We start from the raw sequence: 21,252 nt of genomic DNA, 5'->3' as shown, positions 1-21,252 counted from the left end.
TAGATTCATTACATCATTTACATTATAAAACAAGAGACTATATTAAGCTTTTACTCAAATCTGAGAACAATTATTATGCATCTTTTAACACTACCCAGGCTTGACAAATCCACTCATCCATCTATTAACAGTGCATAAAATTCCCCATAGGTCTTACCAACCAATTTATGCAGAATTAAAACCTTTAACTAAAAAACAAACAACATATTTCTAGCCCTTCTGGTCTCAAAGGTAACCTTTGAAGTATTACCTTTCTGCAACTGCAGGGAGGCAGATTGAAACAGATATGTAAACTGTTTAAGATTTAAATTCTGGCTCCAGAACACAGCAGGAGCAGCTGAGTTATTCATGGGCCAGTCACTTCAGAGATGAATATTGGGGGGAAGAAATCCTTCCCCCTACCTAGGACACTATCTCTTTCTAGCACAATGAATATTTATATAAATAATTAAAGTGGAACAGCTCCAATAGGAAAGAGTGACAGACTGATTGTATCCCACAGGATAAGGAATTCACTCAGGATGTGGGAGATCTGCGTTCACATCCCTCCTCCAAATCAGGCAGAACAAGGACTTGAATTTGGTTCTGCCATGTCTCCTGCACCCTAGAGTGGCGCCATAGCCAAAGGACTATTGGTTATTCTGGGGTATCTTTCTCTGATTTTTTTGTGAAAAATATCAAAAGGTCTCAGGGTCATCCTGATGTGGAAGGGAAATTTTTCAAAATCTCAATTTTTTTCATGGAAATAGGAAAGCTGTTTCCCACTTAGCTCTACTTTCAAGACATGATTAGAAGGTCAGAAAAAATCTCAAGACTTTCCAATTTACCATGTTCCATTCCATTTTTTCAACAGATAATTATTTTATTGAAAATATGAAGTTTATTCCCTTGTAACTGGAGTTCTTCAAGATGGACTCTACACATTCCCACTCTTGGGATATGTCAATGGTACAGCTCTGACATTGGAACGTTTAATCATAGCAGTGCCCATTTGAGCTGTCTTGCACGAGTTCCTGGTCTCCCCCACTCTCAGTGTCGCTAAATATTCTGAGGGCAACGCTATCAAAAAGAGGGCTTTGGTGACCCCAGTCACCAGTGGTGGCGGCATCTGTCCATTGGGAGCCTCTTGTAAAACTCAATTTTGGTACCCTACTTGTGTGGAGAGTGCCATTTTGCTCTACAGTATGGTGTCCTCCACACAGCATGACCTCCCATGCACTGTACATAGAGCAAAATGGCATCCTCCACACAGGCAGGGGCTTCAGATCCTTCTGTACTGAAAGATTTGATACCACTCCAGGAGTGGAGGGCAGTGCCTTATGAAGAGTTTTAGATTGTTTTTGCCCTCCAAGACATTGTAGGCTGATACAGTCTGATTTTACTTACAGATTGTTTAATGGATTCGAATCCAGAGAGTTTACTGCCAGGGCCTCCTGGGGCAGTGAGGCTTGGAGTTTGCTTAAGTATTCATTATAAAATCTTGGGGTGAAGGTGCTGCAGATTAGGAAGGCGAGGGATTAGGTGAGGAAAAATGCCCTTCTCCCAGGAAAGCCTCCTCTAAGATTTAAAATGGAGAATACAGCAGGACAACAGGCCTATATTTTGAATCCTGGCCTTTTCCCCTTTGGATCTACACCACAGGATCCAAGTGCCAATACTGTTGCCCATGAACCCCAAAACTAATAGAAAACAAACAATAACTCTTAAAAAATAAAAACAAATAAAGAAAACCAGCCACAGTGGGAAGGAACTGATGTGTCTTAAGTGCCACACCCCTTCTATAACCTGGTTCTGAGAATGCTCAAGAACAACATGGGGCATGAGAAAAACTGGTTACCCACCTTTCGTAACTGTTGTTCAAGATGTGCTGCTCATGTCAATTCCAATCTAGGTATGCACACGCCCATGTGCGCAGCCGTCTGAGATTTTGGCCTTAGCAATACCAGTAGGGCTGGCTTGGCGCCCTCTGGAGTTCCGCGCTCATGCTGTGGTATATCAGGCACCGCCGGCCCTACGCTCTCTCAGTACCATCTTGCCAACAACTCTGACAGAGGGGCAGGAGGGCAGGTAATGGAATGGACATCTCCAAGAACAACAGTTATGAAAGGCGGGTAACTGTTTTTCTTCTTCGAGTACTTGCTCATGTCAATTCCATTCTAGGTGACCCACAAGCACAATCAGCAGATGTGGACTCAAAGTTGCTTGCAGCACTGCTCTGCCAAAGCCAGTATTATTTCAAGACTGCTGGGTCAGTGTGTAGTGCAACGCGAATGTGTGGCTGGATGACCAGGTGGCACCCCAACAGATCTCTTGGATCAGCACATGCGCCAGGAAGGCTGCTGCTGATGCCTGCGCCCTAGTCAAATGAGCTGTCACGATATCCAGCAGGAGCACCTTTGCCAGCTCATAGCAGTAGCAGTTGCAGGCCGTGGTCCAAGATGAGATTCTCTGGGCTGACACTGGGCAACCTTTCATCCTGTCAGTGACAGCAATGAACAACTGCATTGACTTATGGAACTGCTTTGTTCTATCAATGTAGAAGGCCAGCACCTGTCTGACAGCCAGGGTATGCAGCCTGCATTCCTCATCCATTGTATTAGGTTTTGGACAAAGGACTGGTAAGTAAATGTCTTGACCAGTGTGGAACTGGGAGACGACCTTGGGCAGAAAAGCCGGGTATGGACACAGATGGACCTTGTCCTTATAGAAGACTGTACAAGGCGACTTGGACATGAGCGCCCTGATCTCAGACACCCGACAGGCCAAAGTTATAGCAACCAAGAAGGAGACCTTCCAGGAGAGAAGCAGGAGGGGGCAGGAAGCCAAGGGTTCAAAAGGGGGGGACCCATGAGCCTCGACAGCACAAGATTCAGGTCCCAAGGAGTGACAGCGTCCTGGAGATGTGGGTTAAGGTGCTCCAAACTTTTCAGGAACTGCACTGTCATGAGATGGGCGAAGACCAATCGGCCTTGAAATGGAGGGTGGAATGCTGAAATGGCTGACTGGTATACCTTGATCGAAGATAGCGACATGCCCTGGAGCTTAAGATGCAGTAAATAGTCCAGGATGTCCTGCAGCGAGGCCTCTTCCACACAAATGTATCGGTCTGAGGCCCAACACATGAACCACTTTCACTTTGCCACATAGATAGCCCTGGTGGAAGGTTTCCTGCTGCCCAGCAGTACCTGTTGGACACCAGCGGATCACTCCCGTTCATCCATATTTAGCCACACAGCAGCCAAGCTGTCAAGTGCAGTGATGCCAGGTTCTGGTGCAGTAGATTACCGTGGTTCTGGGACAGCAGATCCATCCAGAGAGGTAGCTGCAATGGAGTGACTGCTGAAAGATTCAGCAGCATGCCAAACCAGTGTTGACAAGGCCACGCTGGGCAGTGTTCCCTCTAATTTTTCCTTCACATGTGCAGAATGAATTTTGTTATGTGAACCAATATGGAGTGATGTGTGACACATCACCTTCATATTGGTGCACATAAGAAAATGTATGTGGTGAAGGTGGGGACAAGGGGTTCGGAGTGTGGGAGGGGGCTCAGGGCTGGGGCAGAGGGTGCAGGGGTTTGATGGCTCCGGCTGGGGGTGTGTGCTCTTGGGTGGGGTCAGGGATGAGGCGCTCAGGACTGGGGCAGAGGCTCCAGCAGTGGGTGTGTGCTCTGGGGGGGGGCTGGGAATGAGGGGTTTGGTGTGCAGAAGGGTGCTCCGGGGCTACAGCAGGAAGAGAGGACTCCCCTACCTAAGCTGCAGCAGGACTTGGGCTGGTGGGGAGAGGTGCCTCTCCCCACTGCAGCAGTTCCGGGGCTGGGGCCGCGGGATAGGCACCCCAGCCATGGCAGGTCCAGGCCGGGGCTAGGTTTGGGCCACCCCTCCCCTGGCCGCAGCAGGTCTGGGGCTGAGTTGGGGCTGGGGGAGGGGCACCCTATAGGCACCAACTCCATGGGTGCTCCAGGGCTGGAGCACTCACAGAGAAAAATTAGCAGCTGCTGCTCAGTAGCATGTACCAGCAGCCAAGTTCCTCCTGCCCCTCACCTGCTGGTGGCCCCGCTGACCAGCTCCTCCCAGTGCCTCCTACCCATCGCAAATAGCTGTTTTGTGGCACGTAGGAAGCTACAGGAGGGAGGGGGAGGAGCAGGGACAGGATGCACTCGGGACAGGAGGCGGGGAGGGGAGATGGGGGAAGGGGGTGAGTGGGGGCAGGGCCTGGGGTGGAAGGGGGGGTTGAGCACCCCCCGACTATGGGGGAAGTTGGTGCCTATGGCGCGCTCCTCCCCCAGCAGGATGGCTGAGCAGGTTCCACAAGTGACTGTGTGGTGCTAAATAGCCTGCTGTCCAGCTGCATGGCTTACAGGAAATTTAGATGCTGGGGCTATGAGGATAACTGATGCATTGTCTTGCTTCACCTTTAGCAGGACCTTGTGGATCAACAGAATCAGTGGGAAGGCGTACATCAGCGCTCCCAACCATGGCACCAGGAAGCCATCTGACAGGGAGCCCTTGTCCCTGCCCTGCAGAGATCAGAATACATGACACTTTCTGTTCTGCCTGGAAGCAAACAGGTGCACCTGGGGAGTCCCCCACCTGCAGAAGATTAGGCTGAGCACCTCAGGATGAAATGACCATTTGTAGCAAGACAAAAAGTTCCTGCTGAGGTGATCTGCCAGGACATTCCTGGTTCTGGGCAAGTGGGCGGCTACCAGATGAATGTCATGCCACATACAAAAGCCCCAGAGGCTGAGCATCTCCCAACAAAGGGCCAAAGACCTGGTGCTTCTCTGCCTGTTGATGTAATACATTGCGGCTGTATTGTCCATCAGGACCCAAACCACCCTGCCCTTCAGGTGGGGCAAGAATGCCAGGCAGGCCAGGTGAACTGCTCTGAGCTCCCTGACATTGATATGAAGGGCCAAATGGTTGTGGAGCCAGCGGCCCTGCATGTTGAGCTTGCCCAGATGAACTGGAAGTGGCACCCAGCTACTATGAAATGCAGGAAATGCCTGTGCCCTGGGAATATGGAGTCATGAAAGTAAGCGTCCTTTAAGTCAAGATCGGCATACCAGTCCCCCGGATCCAGGGAAGGAATGATAGAGACCAGGGAGATCATGCCGAATTTCAACTTCTTGAGAGACTTGTTGAGGCCATGCAAGTCCAGGATGGGTCTGAGGCCCCCTTTTGCCTTTGGGATTAGGAAGTAGCAGGAGTAGAATCCTCTTCCATGTCCCGAGGAACCTCCTCCATAGCCCCCAAGCCCAGGAGCTTCTCGACTTCCTGAACGAAGAGTTGCTCATGAGAAGGGTCCCTGAAGAGGGACGGGAAAGTGGGGTGGGGGCAGGATGGAGGGGCAGCCTAGTGTTGCAGGGTATAGCCCCAAGCTACTATGTCCAGGACCCAGTGGTCTGCCGTAAGCCGCAACCAGGCTGAGCAGTAGAGAGAGGGGTGGTTGAGGAAAAGGTGGGTAGGATCCAGTTGACTGACAGGGGCATCTCTCTCGGGTGCACCCTCAAAATGATCACTTCAGGCTCCCTGGGTGTTTGGCAGGTCCGGACTAGGCTGACGAGTGGGAAGAAAAAGGGTGACGATGACTAAAACCAGCATCCCTTCTCCTTGTAGATCACTGATGGGATCTTGCCAGGGTCTTGGCGACAGTGGTGGCTGAAAGGGCTTCCTGGCTGATTGCGGCATGTTCATGCCCAATGAGTGAAGGGTAGCCCCAGTGTCCTTCAACTCATGCAGCCTGGCATCTGTTTGATTGGAGAACAGACCAACTCTGTCAAAAGGGAAGTTCTGGAACGGGGCCTGCATCTCCTGGTAGATGTCTGCTGTTTGGAGCCAGGAGCTGCATCACATGACCACCACTGATGTGACCCATGACATCTGCAGGGAACATCTGGCTGCCACAGTACCCTCCTCTATTAGGGTGCTAAACTCTTGGGCTAGACCTTGAGGGAGGGATTCCTGGAACTTCTTAAGATTGTCACAGAGATTAAAATTCTACCGGCTCAGCAGGGCCTGATGGTTCACCACCCGGAATTGCAGGTTGGCGATCAAATAATTTTTTCTCCCAAATAAATTGAGTTTTTCAGCCTCCTTGCTTTTGGGAGTTGAGACGGTGGAAACCTGCTTGTCCTCGTTGGCTGCAGACACAACCAGCGAGCCCAGGGTGGGTGGGTATAAAGGTATTCAAAATCTTTGGCTGGCACAAAGTACTTTTTCTCAGCCCATTTCGAGGTGGGAGGGATGGAGGAGGGGGTCTGCCACAGGGTCCTGGCTATCTTGAGGACCCTGTCATGTACAGGCAGGGTGACCTGGACGGGCATAGAAACCAAGAGGACATTGAAGATGGTGTCCTCCCTGCTCTGCCATCTCCTGCACCTGAAGCCCAAAGTTGTCGGCCATGCGTCGGAAAAGGGCTTGAGGCTCCCTAAAGCCATCTGTCAAGCTAGCTCTGGAAGGTCCTGCGACTGCCTCATCCAGGAATGACGAGGAAGACTGGACCACTGGTGGAGGTACCGGAGTCTCAACCACTGGCGGAGAAGGAGGCTTAGGGGTGGGCACAGGTTCCTCCGCGCTGACCTCAGAATAGGCTTTCGGTACCGGGCCCGGCACCGGTCAAGCCACCAACCGATGCTCTGATGCAGCCACCGAGGAGTACTGTGAAAGGGGCATCATCATCACTGGTATGCCCCAAGTGCTCCAATATGGCCACTGCGTTGGCCACTGGCCGTGCTGCCAGGACGCAGTGTGTGAAGTAAAGGGGGAGGAGGTGGGGGGGGGAGAAGAGGCGGGTCAAGGGAAAGGGGTGGAGTGGGTAGGCTGAGGATTGAGCTCCCCTGCCCCGGTGCTTGCAGAGTAGGAGAAGCTGCCCTGGAACCTAACTCCCCTATTTACATTAATTCTTATGGAGAAATTGGATTCACTTAACATCGTTTCACTTAAAGTCTCATTTTTCAAGAACATAACTACAACGTTAAATGAGGAGTTACTGTACTTAACTACTTAACACTACCAAATGCAAACTATGTACAAAGACCCTAAAGCATGAAATTCATAAAGGAGAAACTGCTAGCTCTTGCTAAGCAAGAAAGGTGCTCCAACTGACCATCATGGATGGTAAGAAGGAACTGAGAGGGCATAAGGCTGGAGGTGCATGATATACCAAAGCATGAGGGCAGAACTCCAGAGGGTGCCACAGGCGGCCCTATGGGTACTGCTAAGGCAAAAATCTCCGACGGCCATGCACATGGGTGCGCGCACACCTAGAATGGAATCGACATGAGCAAGCACTTGAAGAAGAACATAACTAATGGCACTGATATGAAATGTTCCATTATCAGAACTGCATCACCAGCTCATCCCAAAAGTGAGAACTTGCAGAGGCCACTTGAAGATTGTGCTGACACTGAAGCTCAATGTTCGGAAACTAGCAAATATAAGTTGGGATAAAAATTACTCCCCCTTTCTTTATCAGTAGGTCTCTTACAAACATGTGACTGTTGTCTCGGAGGAAGCAACTCAATACTTTCACGACTAAGCGATACAGAGTATATCTAAGCCGTCATACACAAAGCACAAGACATAATAGTGCAGCTCTATGCAAAAAGCAAGAATCATCCATTAACAAGTTCAGAAAAAAGTTAATGATTTTATACTGTGGTGTGGAAAAATTCATATTAATCTAAAGAAAACTTCATTAATATAATAGAAGAACATTTAAGAATTAATGTAACAGAAGAAGCCATTGACTTTTATAACAGAGAATCCCTTTTGTAAAATATCTGTAGGCATCTATAATTAAATAGAATTTTGCATTTCTAAGAAAAAACAACAAGAAGCATTACCATTCATGGGGAAAAAATATAATTCATAAGTACCTTTAATGATGCCTCCAGTATATACAAACTGATGAAATAGTAGTTACAGATTTTTAGTTGTTTAATATATGTTTCATCTAGATGTGTAAAATCTATTAGAATAGGAATTAAATTCAATAATGTTATAATGTAACTTGTGTACTCAAATTCATTCATAAATACTATATGGTGACACAGCTTCAGAATCTTGTTCCTGGAAAAAAAAGTTGAGAAAATAATTTTAGGAATTTTTTATTATGACATTAAATTTGTTTTGTCTAAAAACAGGTGAATATGGATTTTCTATATATTTCAGCAAGAAATTAATTGAAACAATAGTACACTAATTAGTTGATATTCTAGTAATAAGTATGTAATTTAACAATACAAAAATATATAGAGATATACCTATCTCAGAACTGGAAGGCACCCTGAAAGGTCATCAAGTCCAGCCCCCTGCCTTCATTAGCAGGACCAAGTACTGATTTTGCCCCAGGTCCCTAAGTGGCCCCCCTCAAGGATTGAATTCACAACCCTGGATTTAGCAGGCCAATGCTCAAACCACTGAGCTATCCCTCCCCTCATTAATAATAGTTAATTGTAACTAATAATTACAATTTTTCTAAGTAACAGTTTATGTAAATTAAGCTATTATATACTAATGAAATATCTAAGGCACTGTTCACCCAAAAAAAATGGTTATTTACCATGACAGTAATGTTTTTCGAGATGCATTGTGCACATGTACATTCAGATATATGTGCTTCCAAAGCACTGGAGTCAGAAACTTTTACCAGCAGAACTGTTTGGCAGGTGCAGCTCTATGCACCAGCAAAGCAAGCACCTGCTTGGGGCAGCCCATTTGCAGGGGCGGCAGCTGGCAGGGATCGAGCTTGGGAGCTGAGAACCAACAGGGGGCTCTGGGAGCTGTAGTTCCTTGGTTAGCTCCCTGCCTATAGAACCAGGCCTGGAGCAGGGAAAGAACTACATTTCAGAGCATTCCCTTGGCCACTACCAACTGGAAAGGAAGGAGGGGGACCTCATGCAGCACCCCGCTGTGAGTGCTGTGAATGGTAGGGAGACCATATGTTAATATTAAAAAAACAGGACACTTCAGGGGGAGGGAAGCCCCACCCTGCCACCATCCACTCCCTCCGACTGCCCCCCACAGAAACCCCAACCCATCCAACTCCCGCCCCGCTCCCTGTCCCCTGATTGCCCCCTCCCAGGACCCCTGCCCCTAACTACCCCACAGGACCCCACCCCCTATCTAAGCGCCGCTGCTCCTTCTCCCCTGATTGCCCCCTCCCGGGACCCTGGCCCCTAACTGCCCCCCAGGACCCCACCCCATATCTAAGCCTCCCTTCTCCTTGTCCCCAACTGCCCCCTCCTGAGACCCCCTCAACTTCCCCCCAGGACCCCACTCCCTACCTGTCCCCTGACAAACCCCTGGGACTCCCATGCCTATCCAACCTGCCTGTCCCCTGACTGCCCCCCAGAACCTCCACCCCATCCAACCCCCCCCTGCTCCCTGTCCCTTGACTGCCCCCCTGGAACCTCCTACCCCTTCTCCAACCCCCAGCCCCCTTACTGTGCCACTCAGACCAGCGTGTCTGGCTCCGCGCAGCTCCAGACACGCTGCTGCATACATGCTGCCTTGCTCCCCCGCGGAGCCCACAGCCACCCCCACACACACACACACCCAGCACCTGCCTTCCAGATTTGAACACCTCAAAATTCAGGAGTGCTCAAACAAGGTTTGGGCAGCTGTTACTTATTTCTCTCAAATCAAATATACTGATCCACTGTAACTTGCTGTAGAAAAAGTAGGATAAATATGAGCAAGAAATGCTTCCCAGTGGTTATTAGGACTGGAATTGCTATTTTCAACAGCCATTGCCTTTTTGTTTGTTTGTTTGTTTGTTTAAAAGAAAGACAGTGATATTGCACAGCATTACAAGCCATAGAATACTATGAAGCACCGTTCACAATTGCTGATGGTGTATACGGTTCTACATTCTTTGTCGCAACAGGCTTCCACGGATTACACGTAATCATTGGATCCACATTCTTAATTGTATGCCTACTACGACAAATTAAATACCATTTCACCTCCACCCACCACTTTGGATTTGAAGCAGCTGCTTGATACTGACATTTTGTAGACGTTGTATGGCTCTTCTTATACGTATCAATCTATTGATGAGGCTCATACTTTTCTAGTATAATAGTACAAGTGACTTCCAATCACTAAGTTTTAGTTTAATCCTAAAGAAAAGTAATGAATCTAATAATTTCAATCTCAATAATTTACCTAGCCCTACCTACAATCTTAACATTACTAAACTACTGATTCACACTAACAAAACCAGATAACGAAAAATTGTCCCAGGGCGCCGGATCTGTGGGTATAACCGTTCTAGTCCCTTAAGGAACAGGGAAACCATCTGGTTAGAAAAAATAGAACGGCCACCCTCGCTGGGTCGGAAGGCCGAAATGGCTGCCAGGTGCACCTTTAAGGAGGAGACGGCGAGGCCATGCTCCTTGAGGGACCAAAGGTAGCCTAATATCTTTGGAATAGACACCAGATGAGGATCGAAGCCGTTCTGAGTGCACCAGTGGGTGAAACGCTTCCACTTGGCGAGGTAAGTCGACCTAGTGGAAGGTTTCCTGCTCCCCATAAGCACCTGCTGTACTGCAGCAGAACAACGCCGCTCCACCTGAGTCAACCACGGAGGAGCCAAGCCGTGAGGTGAAGGGACTGCAGGTCCGGGTGGTGAAGCCTGCCGAAGTCCTGCGTTATGAGATCCAGCCATAGCAGCAGGGGAATTGGTTCCGCCACTGAAAGGTCGAACAGCAGGGTGTACCAATGCTGCCTCGGCCATGCCGAAGCAATGAGAATAAGGTTGGCTCTGTCCCTCCGGAGCTTGAGCAGCACTCTGTGAATGAGGGGAAATGGTGGAAAGGCATACAGCAGGTGCCTCGTCCACGGGAGGAGAAAGGTGTCTGAAAGGGAGCCCAGGGAGCGTCCCTGGTAGAAGCAGAACCTGTGGCATTTCCTGTTCTCTTTGGAGGCAAAGAGGTCTACTTGGGGAAAGCCCCACCTCTGGAAAACTGTGTGGATGACATTGGGACGGATCGACCATTCGTGAGACAGGAATGACCTGCTGAGGCGATCTGCCAGGGTGTTCTGTACTCCCGGGAGAAAGGACGCTACTAAATGGATAGAGTGGGCTATGCAGAAGTCCCACAGTTGGATGGCTTCTTGGCAAAGTAGGGAGGAATGCGCCCCACCCTGCTTGTTTATGTAGAACATTGTCGTTGTGTTGTCCGTGAACACGGATACACAGCGGCCTTGTAGATGGATTCGGAATGTCTGGCATGCCAGGCAGACTGCCCTCAGATCCCTGACGTTGATATGTAAGGCCAGCTTGTGGGGTGACCGGAGGCCATGAGTGTGTAAGTTGCCGAGGTGGGCACCCCACCCCAAGGACGAGGGATCTGTGGTCAGCGCTACGGAGGGTTGGGGAGGGTGGAAGGGGACTCCCACGCATACCACTGCTGGGTCTAACCACCAGTTGAGGGAGTCGAGGACTGAGCTGGGAATTGTGACCACCGTGTCTATATTGTCCCTGTGCGGGCGGTATATGGACGCGAGCTACGTTTGGAAACTTTGAAGCCTGAGCTTCGCATACGGGGTCATGAAAGTGCATGAGGCCATGTGACCTAGTAGGCTGAGGCAGGTGCGCACCGACGTTGTCGGGAAGGACTGGAAGCTTCGAATGATCGAAGCCATGGCGTGGAACCGGGGCAGAGGGAGGCAGGCTCTGGCCAGATTAGAGTCCAGAACTGCCCCAATGAACTCTATCCTCTGCGTTGGAGTCAATGTAGACTTTTCGGCGTTGACCATAAGGCCTAGCCTGCGGAAGAGGCCTGTGACCATGCTCATGTGCTGAAACACCTGCTGTTGGGAAGTCCCGCAAACCAGCCAGTCGTCGAGGTACGGGTAGACGTGTATCCGACAACGGCGGAGGACTGCAGCAACTACAGCCATGCACTTGGTGAAGACCCTCGGCGCCGTAGAGAGGCCAAAGGGGAGCACCGTGAATTGGTAGTGCTGGTGGTTGACGGCAAAGCGAAGGTAGCATTGATGAGGCGGGTAAATGGCAATATGGAAGTACACGTCCTTCATGTCGAGGGCAGCATACCAGTCTCCCGGATCCAGGGAAGGGATAATGGTCCCCAGGGTTACCATGCGGAACTTGAGCTTTACCATAAATCTGTTGAGCTCTCGCAGGTCTAGGATTGGTTGTAGACCTCCCTTTGCCTTGGGGATTAGGAAATAGCGGGAATAAAACCCCCTGCCCCTCATGCCTTCTGGCACCTCCTCTATGGCACCCAAACTCAAGAGAGTCTCGACCTCTTGCAAGAGGAATTGCTCGTGAGAGGGGTCCCTGAAGAGGGACGGGTAGGGTGGGTGGGAGGGAGGGGGAGAAACAAACTGGAGGTGGTATCCCGCTTCCACCGTGCGGAGGACCCAGCTGTCGGATGATATCTGGGACCAAGCAGGGAGGAAATGGGAGAGATGGTTGGAAAAAGATGGGGAAGGATCTGGTAGGGAAACTGGTGGGCCGTCCTCGGGCGTCCCATCAAAAGTTCTGCTTCGACCCCGAAGCTGGTTTCGGGGACGGTTGGGTTTGGTTCCCCTGGTTGCTCGACTGCCTTCGCTGATTCACCCTGCCACGACGCCTGGTGTCTGGTTGCGGCCTGGGCTGATTGTAGGAGCGGTACGGCTGGGGCCGGAAGGACCTACGTGGGGTCACCGGGGTGTGCATGCCCAACGAGCGCATCGTAATGCGGTTGTCCTTAAGACTCTGCAGCCTTGGGTCGGTTTTCTCCGAAAAGAGACCCTGACCATCGAAGGGCAGATCCTGAATTGTTTGTTGTAATTCAGGTGGGAGAGTCGAGGCTTGGAGCCATGATATGCGCCTCATTGTTATACCAGAGGCCAGGGTTCTGGCCGCCGAGTCCGCTGAGTCCAAAGAGGCCTGAAGGGCAGTTCTGGCCACTTTTTTACCCTCTTCCAAAAGGGCCATGAACTCAGGACGGGAGTCTTGTGGCAGAAGCTCGGTGAACTTGCCTACAGACACCCATGTATTAAAGCTGTAGCGGCTTAGAAGGGCCTGCTGGTTGGCCATCCTAATTTGAAGGCCGCCAGCCGAGTAGATCTTATGGCCTAGAAGGTCCATGCGCCTCGCCTCCTTCGCCTTAGGAGCCGGTGCCTGCTGGCCATGTCGTTCACGCTCGTTGACGGATTGGACTACCAGCGAGCAGGGTGAGTGTACAGATACTCATAGCCCTTTGACGGGACCATGTATTTTCTTTCCACTCCCCGAGCAGTTGGTGGGATGGAGGCTGGGGACTGCCATATGGTAATCTGCATTGTTTTGAATGGTACGTATAAACGGCAGGGCCACTCGGTGGGGGGCATCCGCTGTCAATATGTCCACCACTGGGTCCTCTACTTCTGCTACCTCCTCAACCGGCAGGTTCATATTTTGAGCTACCCTCCTCAATAAGTCCTGATGTGCCCGAAGGTCAATAGGAGGAGGACCCGAGGAGGATGTTCCTGCAACTGCCTCATCAGGGGAGGAGGAGGAGGAGGAGAGGCCCGGTACCAGAGGGTCCTGTGGTGGGTCAGTGAGCGGCGGAGGAGCGTCTGCAAAGAGAGGAGCTTCAAGTTCCTCGGATGCCAATGGTGCCTCTTCCGTGACCGTGGGAGGAAGCCTGCTAATCGTGGCTTCTGGAGCTCGATGGTCGGAGGGCCCCGAGCGCTGAGCCATGAATGGGGCACCTTGCGCCTCGTGGTACGCCCATGGGGTCCAGAAAGCCCATTGAGGAGGGCCTTGGTCCTGGCCTTGCTCGGTCTGCTGGTAAGGAGCACTGCCGGCGTGAGAGGAGACGGATGGTTGTCTCAAAGGCCATGGCGGCGCCGAGAAGCCGTGTGACGGTGCCGCCGATCCAGCTGTTCGGTCCCGGGACAGTACCGGTGAATGGTACCGGTCTTGTTGGTGCCGGGAGTGAGATCGGGACCATCTAACCATGCCGGTGCCGGGAGGTCGACCGGGATCTCGAGTCTCTATGGTGAGAACGGCTGCAGGACGAGCGGTACCGAGAGTGGTACCGAGAGCCGGACCAGTGCCGATAACGTCTGTCCGGCGACTGGGATCGTCCCCGGGAAGCCCCCCTCGCAGTAGCTACCCAACCCTAACCCGAAGCTAACCCTGCCTGGGGAGCCCCCTGCACTCTGCGGCAGCTAACCTCGCCTGGGGAGCCCCCTCCCACTCTGCGGTAGCTAACCCGCCTGGGGAGCCCTCCCCCCACTCTGCGACAGCTGACCCCGTCCCCTCCGCAGCAGCTAACACCGCCTGGGGAGCCCGCCCCAGCTCTCCTCCACTGAGCACACCAGCTCCCCTCCCAGGCTTGTGGCACCAATTGGAGGAGAATTAGAGCTGGGGCTGTGTGCTCAGCAGAGGAGGCAGAGTGGAGGTGATCTGGGGCAGGGAGCCGTTCCCCTGTGCGCTCCCTCGTTACGCGGGCAGCCCTCCCCACGGCCCCCCACCCTAGCTCACCTCTACTCCACCTCCTCGCCTGAGCAGGCTTTTACGCACCCTCAACCACTAGGCGCCCTAGGCGGCTGCCTAGTTCACCTAGTGGTTGCACTGGCCCTGGTGTTAACTAAATTTGCTACTCAAGTCCTTGGGAGAGAATTGTATATCTCCTGCTTGGTTTTACCCACATGCTGCCATATATTTCATGTTATAGCAGTCTCGGGTGATGACCCAGCACATGTTGTTCTATTTAAGAATACTTTCACTGCAGATTTGACAAAACACAAAGAAGGTACCGATGTGAGATTTCTAAAGATAGCTACAGCATTCGACCCCAAGATTTAAGAATCTGAAGTGCCTTCCAAAATCTGAGAAGGATGAGGTATGGAGCATGCTTTCAGAAATCTTAAAGGAACAACACTCCGATGCAGAAACTACAGAACCCGAACCACCAAAAAAGAAAATAATTTTCATCATCTGAGTCAGATGCCACCAGCAGAAAGTTGAACATGCATCGGATTGTACTGCTTTGAATCGTTATTGAGCAGAACTATCATCAGCATGGACGCATGTCCCCTGGAATGGTGACTGAAGAATGAAGGGACATATGAATCTTTAGTGCATCTGGCATGTAAATATCTTGTGACACTGGCTACAACAGTGCCAGGCGAACACCTATTCTCACTGTCAAGTGACATTGTAAATAAGAAGCGGGCAGCATTATCGCCTGTAAATATAAACAAACTTGTTTGGCTGAGCAATTGGCTGAACAAGAAGTAGGACTGAGTGGACTTGCAGAATCTAAAGTTTTCCATTGTTTTATTTTTGAATGCAGTTATTTTCTGTACATAATTCTATATTTGTAAGTTCAACTTTCATGATAAAGAGATTGCACTACAGTACTTTTATTAGGTGACTTGAAAAATATTATTTCTCTTGTTTTTTACAGTGCAAATATTTGTCATCAAAAATAAAGTGAGCACTGTACACTTTGTATTCTGTGTTATAATTGAAATCAATATATCTGAAAATGTAGAAAACATCCAGAAATATTTATATAAATGGTATTCTATTATTGTTTAACAGTGCGATTAATTGCGATTAATATTTTTAATTGTGTGATTAATTACGATTAATATTTTAAATCGCTTGACAGCCCTAGTCATTTTCTGACGCAGATTTATTTGTGTTGACAACATAACTGTAAAAATAGCTAACAATATTAACATTGTAATCATTAGGTTTCAGAGTTCATATGAATGTGGCAGTTTACACCTCTCAAAGTTATTTTTCAGACTGTCTGCAGGTTCAGGAAAAAATAGTGCATCTGTTACATATGGCGCATATTTTCAAGATTACCTCCACAACTTTAAGGGCTTGAAACAATCTTTTTATATATGAAAACATATATTCTAGAACACAATCCACTAGAAAGGTGTGGGTATAAGGTGAATTGCACAGCAAATTCTATAGCCTCATGTAAGACACAGAGCCCTGATTATTAAATGTATATATAAGACTGGCACATCTGGGTGCCAGTAACATATGTTCTGAAATTTCACTTAATGCCCTAAGAGAGAGGAACAGTTTCTACAGATGTCCAGGATAAGCATTTGAGCCAGAAAGGCTGCAGAGGATGCTTGCATTCTTGTCAAATGTGTTGTCATTCTGCTTGGCAGGGTAACATTAGCCATGTCATAGCACAAGCAAATACAGGAGGCTATCCACAGCAAAATCTTTTGAGAAGAGACTGGGATCCCCTTCAGCCTATCTGTGACAGCTACGAAGACAAGTGGAATTGCTTGGACCTGTCGAGGTAGAATGCCAACTCTCTTCTGACATCCAGAGTATGCAGCCACTCATCTTTATTCGAGTGAGGTTTCAGGAAGAATGAAAGTAGGTAAATCGCCTAGTTGATATGGAAGTTAGTCACCACTTTCAAAATGAACTTTGGATGAGGGCACACGTAAATCTTGTCTTTAAAGAAAATTTTATAAGGAGGGCCAGACATAAGTACATGTAGCTCACCTATCCTGGAAGAAGTAATGGCCACCGAACATGCTACCTTCACTGAAAGATGTAACAAGCAGCAGGTAGCTAAAGGCTCAAAGGGAGACCCTATCAGTTTTGACAATACCAAGATCAAGTCCCACGGGGGGAACAGATCTTATACCCGAGGATACAACTATTCCAGGCCTTTCAAAAATCTTATTGACATTGTCTTAGAAAATACAGAGCCATTATCAACCTGAGGGTGGAAAGCTGAGATACCTCCTAGGTGGATTTTGATAAAACTAACCATCAACCCATGTTGTTTTGGGTATAACAGATAGTCCTAGATATGCCAGATTGAAGAATGGATTGGGGAAACTCCAGATTTTTGGGACCACACAGAGAATCGCTTCCACACAGCCAGGTAAGTAGTTAGTTGATGGCCTCCTACTGTATAACAGCACATTCTGAAACACTTTTGAACCAGACCCTTCCTGAGGGTCTAGCAATGGAGCATCCATGTTTTTAAATGGAGCACCTGAAAAATGGGATGGAGTAGGCAGCCATGGTCTTGAGAAATTAGGCCAGGAAAATTAATGGAGGAGAGGTCCATCAATGGCTACTAGCCAAGATGGTCAGGGATGAAATCCCTATGCTCTGGGTGTCCCTAAACCTCTGAATGCCTGAAGCTGGGAATGGACGACAGGAGATGGATCACTCAATAATTACCCTGCAATGTTCATTTCCTCTGAAGCATCTCGTACTGGCCACTGTCGGAAGACAAGATACCAGGCTAGATGAACTATTGATCTGACCCAGTATGGCCATTCTTATGTTCTGGATGCAATGGAAGTGAGCCGGACAGGAAAGTGAAGAACCAGTGCTGCTGAGGCCAAGCTGGGGCTACAAGTATTACTTCGGCATGATTTAGTCTGATTTTCAGTAGCACTCTGTGAAGGAGTGGGATCACTGGGAAAGTGTACAGGAGCTTGTCCACCCAGGTCAACAGCGAGTGTTTGTGAGGGAACCTGGACTGTGACCCTGAAGGGAACAAAACTGCTGGTAGTTCCTGCTGGTTCTCATTACAAGCAGGTTCACCTGGGGAGTCTCCCACAGTTGAAAAATAAACCTGGCTATACCTGGATGGAGACACCACTCGTGGTGACTCAAATGATTGGTGTAGATGATCTGCAAGCTCATTCTGCATTCCCTGGAAGGCAAGAGGCTTTGAGATTGATCAAATTGGCAATGCAAAAATCCAAGAGTTGGACTGTCTCTTGGCCGTGCAGGGAAGAGAGGGCCCCTCCCTGCTGCTGAGATACAATATTGCCACTTTATCGTCTGTGAGAACGAGCAGCATTTCCCCCCTTTGAAATGGGGGAGGAAAGCCTGACATAGCTCTAAACTCTCTCACTTTTATGTGTAGAATCAAACCCATTGTAGACCATAACCCCTGCATCTGCAGAGAAGCAGATGAGCCACCCAACCCAGAGCAGATGCATCCATCACTAATGTCAGTGAAGACTAAGGATGGACAAAGGGAATACCTATGCATATGTTGGCAGGGTTTGTTCACCAATCTAGAGAGCCTAAAATATGAAAGGGCTCCATCACCACCATTCAGAGGCTGACAGTTTGGTAAGAATATAGAGCCCAGCCAACCTTTTAGTTTCCTGAGGCAATCTGGAATGCTGGATTACATATGTGCAAAAGGCCATATGCCACAGAAGCCTCGTACAATTCCATGCTGTTGTGACTGGGTGAGCCTTGAGATCCAGAATGATGGACTGGATTTGTCTGAAATCTTGACTTGGAAGAAAGCTCTGGCTTGAGTAGTATCCAGACCTGTCCCAATAAATTCTATTCTCTGAACTGGGGAGAGGATACACTTCTCTCTTTTAATTAATAGCACCAGCACATTGAAGATTGCCTGGGTAAGAGCTACACTGGACAGTACCTGAATCCTGGACTGATCTCTCTCAAGCCAGTTGTCCAGGTAGGAATAGATTTGCACACCTAACTTCCTCAGAAATGCAGCCACCACTGCTATAATTTACACACCTAACTTCCTCAGAATTGCAGCCACCACTGCTATACATTTTTTAAAAGTTCAAGGAGTTGCAGACATGCCAAAAGGCAGCACAGTGAACTGGTAATGAGATTGGCTTACCAAAAGCCTGACATACTTCCTGTGGTACTGATAAATTGCCACATGGAAGTATGTGTCCTTTAAGATGAAAGTGGCATGCCAGTCTCCAGGATCCAGGAAGGGAATACTGGAAGCCAGCGTGACCATGTCACATTTCATCTTTTTCAGATATCTGTTGAGTTGATCCAGATCTAAAATTGGTCTGAGACCTCCCTTTGCTTTCAGAATTAGGAAATAGTGGGAATAAAACCCCATCCCTCTGTGACACTGTAGAAACTCTTCTATGGCTCGCACCCAGATGAGGGACTTCATCATGAGAGTGGTTCTTGAAGAGGGACAGGGAGGGAGGGAGGGAGGGAAGAAGGGGTAGAAACAAATTGAAGGATGTATTCCACTTCCACAGTGCTTAAGACCCATTAGTCTGAAGTAATTAGTGACCAAACACTTAGGAAGTGGGATACACAGTTTGCAAACAGAGGGTATGGAGAGACTTGGATTAGAGAGACTGGTATGGAGTCCTTGACCGACTCATCAAAATGTTTGTTTAGTGACCCCAGGATGCCTAGATGAACAAGGAGCTGCTGTAGTAGAAGAAGAGGTTGGCCTGCACCTAAAACTCTGACACTTTTTCCTTGTTAGGTCCTGGCAAGGCACAAGAGTTGGCTATCAGTGAGACTGTTGAGGACGAAAGTGTTTCCTAGTCTGAGGCAGTGAATATATGCATAATGACTTTAGAGTCACCCAGAAGTCCTTTAAGCCATGAAATGTATCATCCATCAGCACCAAAAAGAGGGAAGACCCTTCAAATGGCAAGCCTTGAATAGTCCTGTGAACTTCTTGGGGCAGCCCCAAAGATTGCAGCGAAGAGCACCCGCACATAGTGATGGCAGAGGCTATGATCCTAGCAGCTGAGTCAGCAGCATCTAAACTGGCCTGGAGCAAAGTTCTAGACACCAATTTCCCTTCCTCCACCAGTGAAAGAAACTCTTGCTTAGTGTCCCCAGGGAGCTTGTCCTGAAATTTCAATGTAGAGTCCCAGATGTTATAATCATACTACCCTAATCAATTTTTCTACCAAACAGGTCAAGTTTTTGGCATGCTTTGACTTAGGGGTAGCCACTTGTTGCCCCTAGGATTCTTTGTTGTTGGCAGCCAAGACAACCAGTAACTCCAGAGGGGAGTGGGAACACAAATGTTCCAAGTCTTCGGAGAGAATATAGTATATGTGATCAGCCTTCTTAGATGTGGATGGAAATGGCAAGGGAGTTTGTGATAAGGTTTTGATGGGCTCTAAAATCACCTCATTGATTGGTAGGACCACATGAAATGGGTCAGTTGTCACCAGAATGCCAAAAAGATGATCGGACAGTTCTCTAACCTTCTCCACCTGGATAGCCAAGGCCGAGGTGACTCTTTTTAAAGCTCCTGGTGAGCTCTTCAGTCATTAGGTAGGGGTGTGGTGATTCCCCAGGGAACTATTTCATCTAGGGAAGAGGAGGATGAGGCCAATGCAGGTTAAGGGCTGAACCTCCTCTGATAATCAGATGGCTGGATCCCCACGATCCACTTCCTTGTGCTTGGTACTGGGCCCAGTCAACCTCTGACTCAAAAAATGACTCAGGGACTGGTGTTGATATGAAGAAATGAGAGGTCATTGTTGTCGGCTTTCCTCTTGACAGTACTGTCAGATGAGAGCTCTGAAATGCAGGAGACTGATGCAATACTTGATGCTGCGCTGAGGAGACTGACACAGTGTGGTCTCGTAATACTGGAGGAGCAACTTCCTGCACTGCTAGGTAAGCCAGCACTGACAAACTCAAGTCTCTCAACACCAAAAAAGCCTTCAGCGTGGACAGAAGCATAAGAGTCTCTGAGCAACGAGTAAGAGAAGAAGGCAAGTGCTGAAGAAGCTGAAGGTACCTTATCAGGCCCTGGACTCAATGGTGCCTGCCCCAATGCCAGAATCCACAATACAGCATTAGCTGATGACTGAGATGAGGAGTGCGTCAATTTTGACTGCACTCTACTTGACCCTTTGTCCCCTTGCTTGGGGAAACTTAGAAACCAGCAATCTTCCTTTCCTGGTCACATCCTTGGAAGCTACGTTTCTTCCTCTGCACCAGGAAGGGTGAACAGTGCCAGGACTTGGCCAATATCAGAGGAACGTTTCTCACAGAAACTGAAGTACTCGGCACATTCTCCAAATGGGAAGTCTTTGAAGATAGTCTCAGAGCAGCCACCATCAACAGAAACTTCAGCCTCGCCTATCTGTCTTTCTTGGTCCTTGGCTTAAAGTCCTTAAAAATTTGACACTGATCCCTAATGTGAGACTCATCCAGACACTTTAAACAGAGTGTGGGTCAGTCATGGGCATCAGTTTGGAACATGAAAAACAGGGCTTGAAGCCTGGTGACTGAGGCATTCCTTGGTACTGAAAAATGGAACCACAAGCCAGGTATGAAAAAAATCACTTAACTAAACTAAAACTTATCCTGCTACCTGACTAACATTAAAACGATACCAATGGGGAACTATTTACAACTAAAAAACACGCCAAGAGAACGTGCCAAGGCAAGACAGTTCCCAGCAACCGTTGTTGGTGCAAGAAGGAACTGAAGGGGTTGAGGGCAGCCCTACCTTTT

General features: G+C 48.9%; 1 protein-coding gene across 13 annotated transcripts in view; it reads right to left on the bottom strand.

The window, feature by feature from the left end:
- The window catches only part of LOC120405177 (sodium/hydrogen exchanger 10-like), a 195,040-nt gene that overhangs the window by 73,634 nt on the left and 100,154 nt on the right, over nucleotides 1-21,252 (bottom strand). For all 13 annotated transcript variants that reach the window (XM_039538539.1, XM_039538536.1, XM_039538534.1 and 10 more), the window contains one exon: nucleotides 7,880-8,072. In XM_039538539.1, coding sequence (XP_039394473.1) covers nucleotides 7,880-8,072 — 193 coding nt within the window. The remainder of the gene's footprint in view (nucleotides 1-7,879; nucleotides 8,073-21,252) is intronic.

Source organism: Mauremys reevesii, linkage group 4 (genome assembly GCF_016161935.1).
Source record: "Mauremys reevesii isolate NIE-2019 linkage group 4, ASM1616193v1, whole genome shotgun sequence".
NCBI classification, from domain to species: Eukaryota; Metazoa; Chordata; order Testudines; family Geoemydidae; genus Mauremys; species Mauremys reevesii.
Note: the sequence above shows the minus strand (reverse complement) of the source record. Positions and strands in the feature narration are given on the sequence as shown.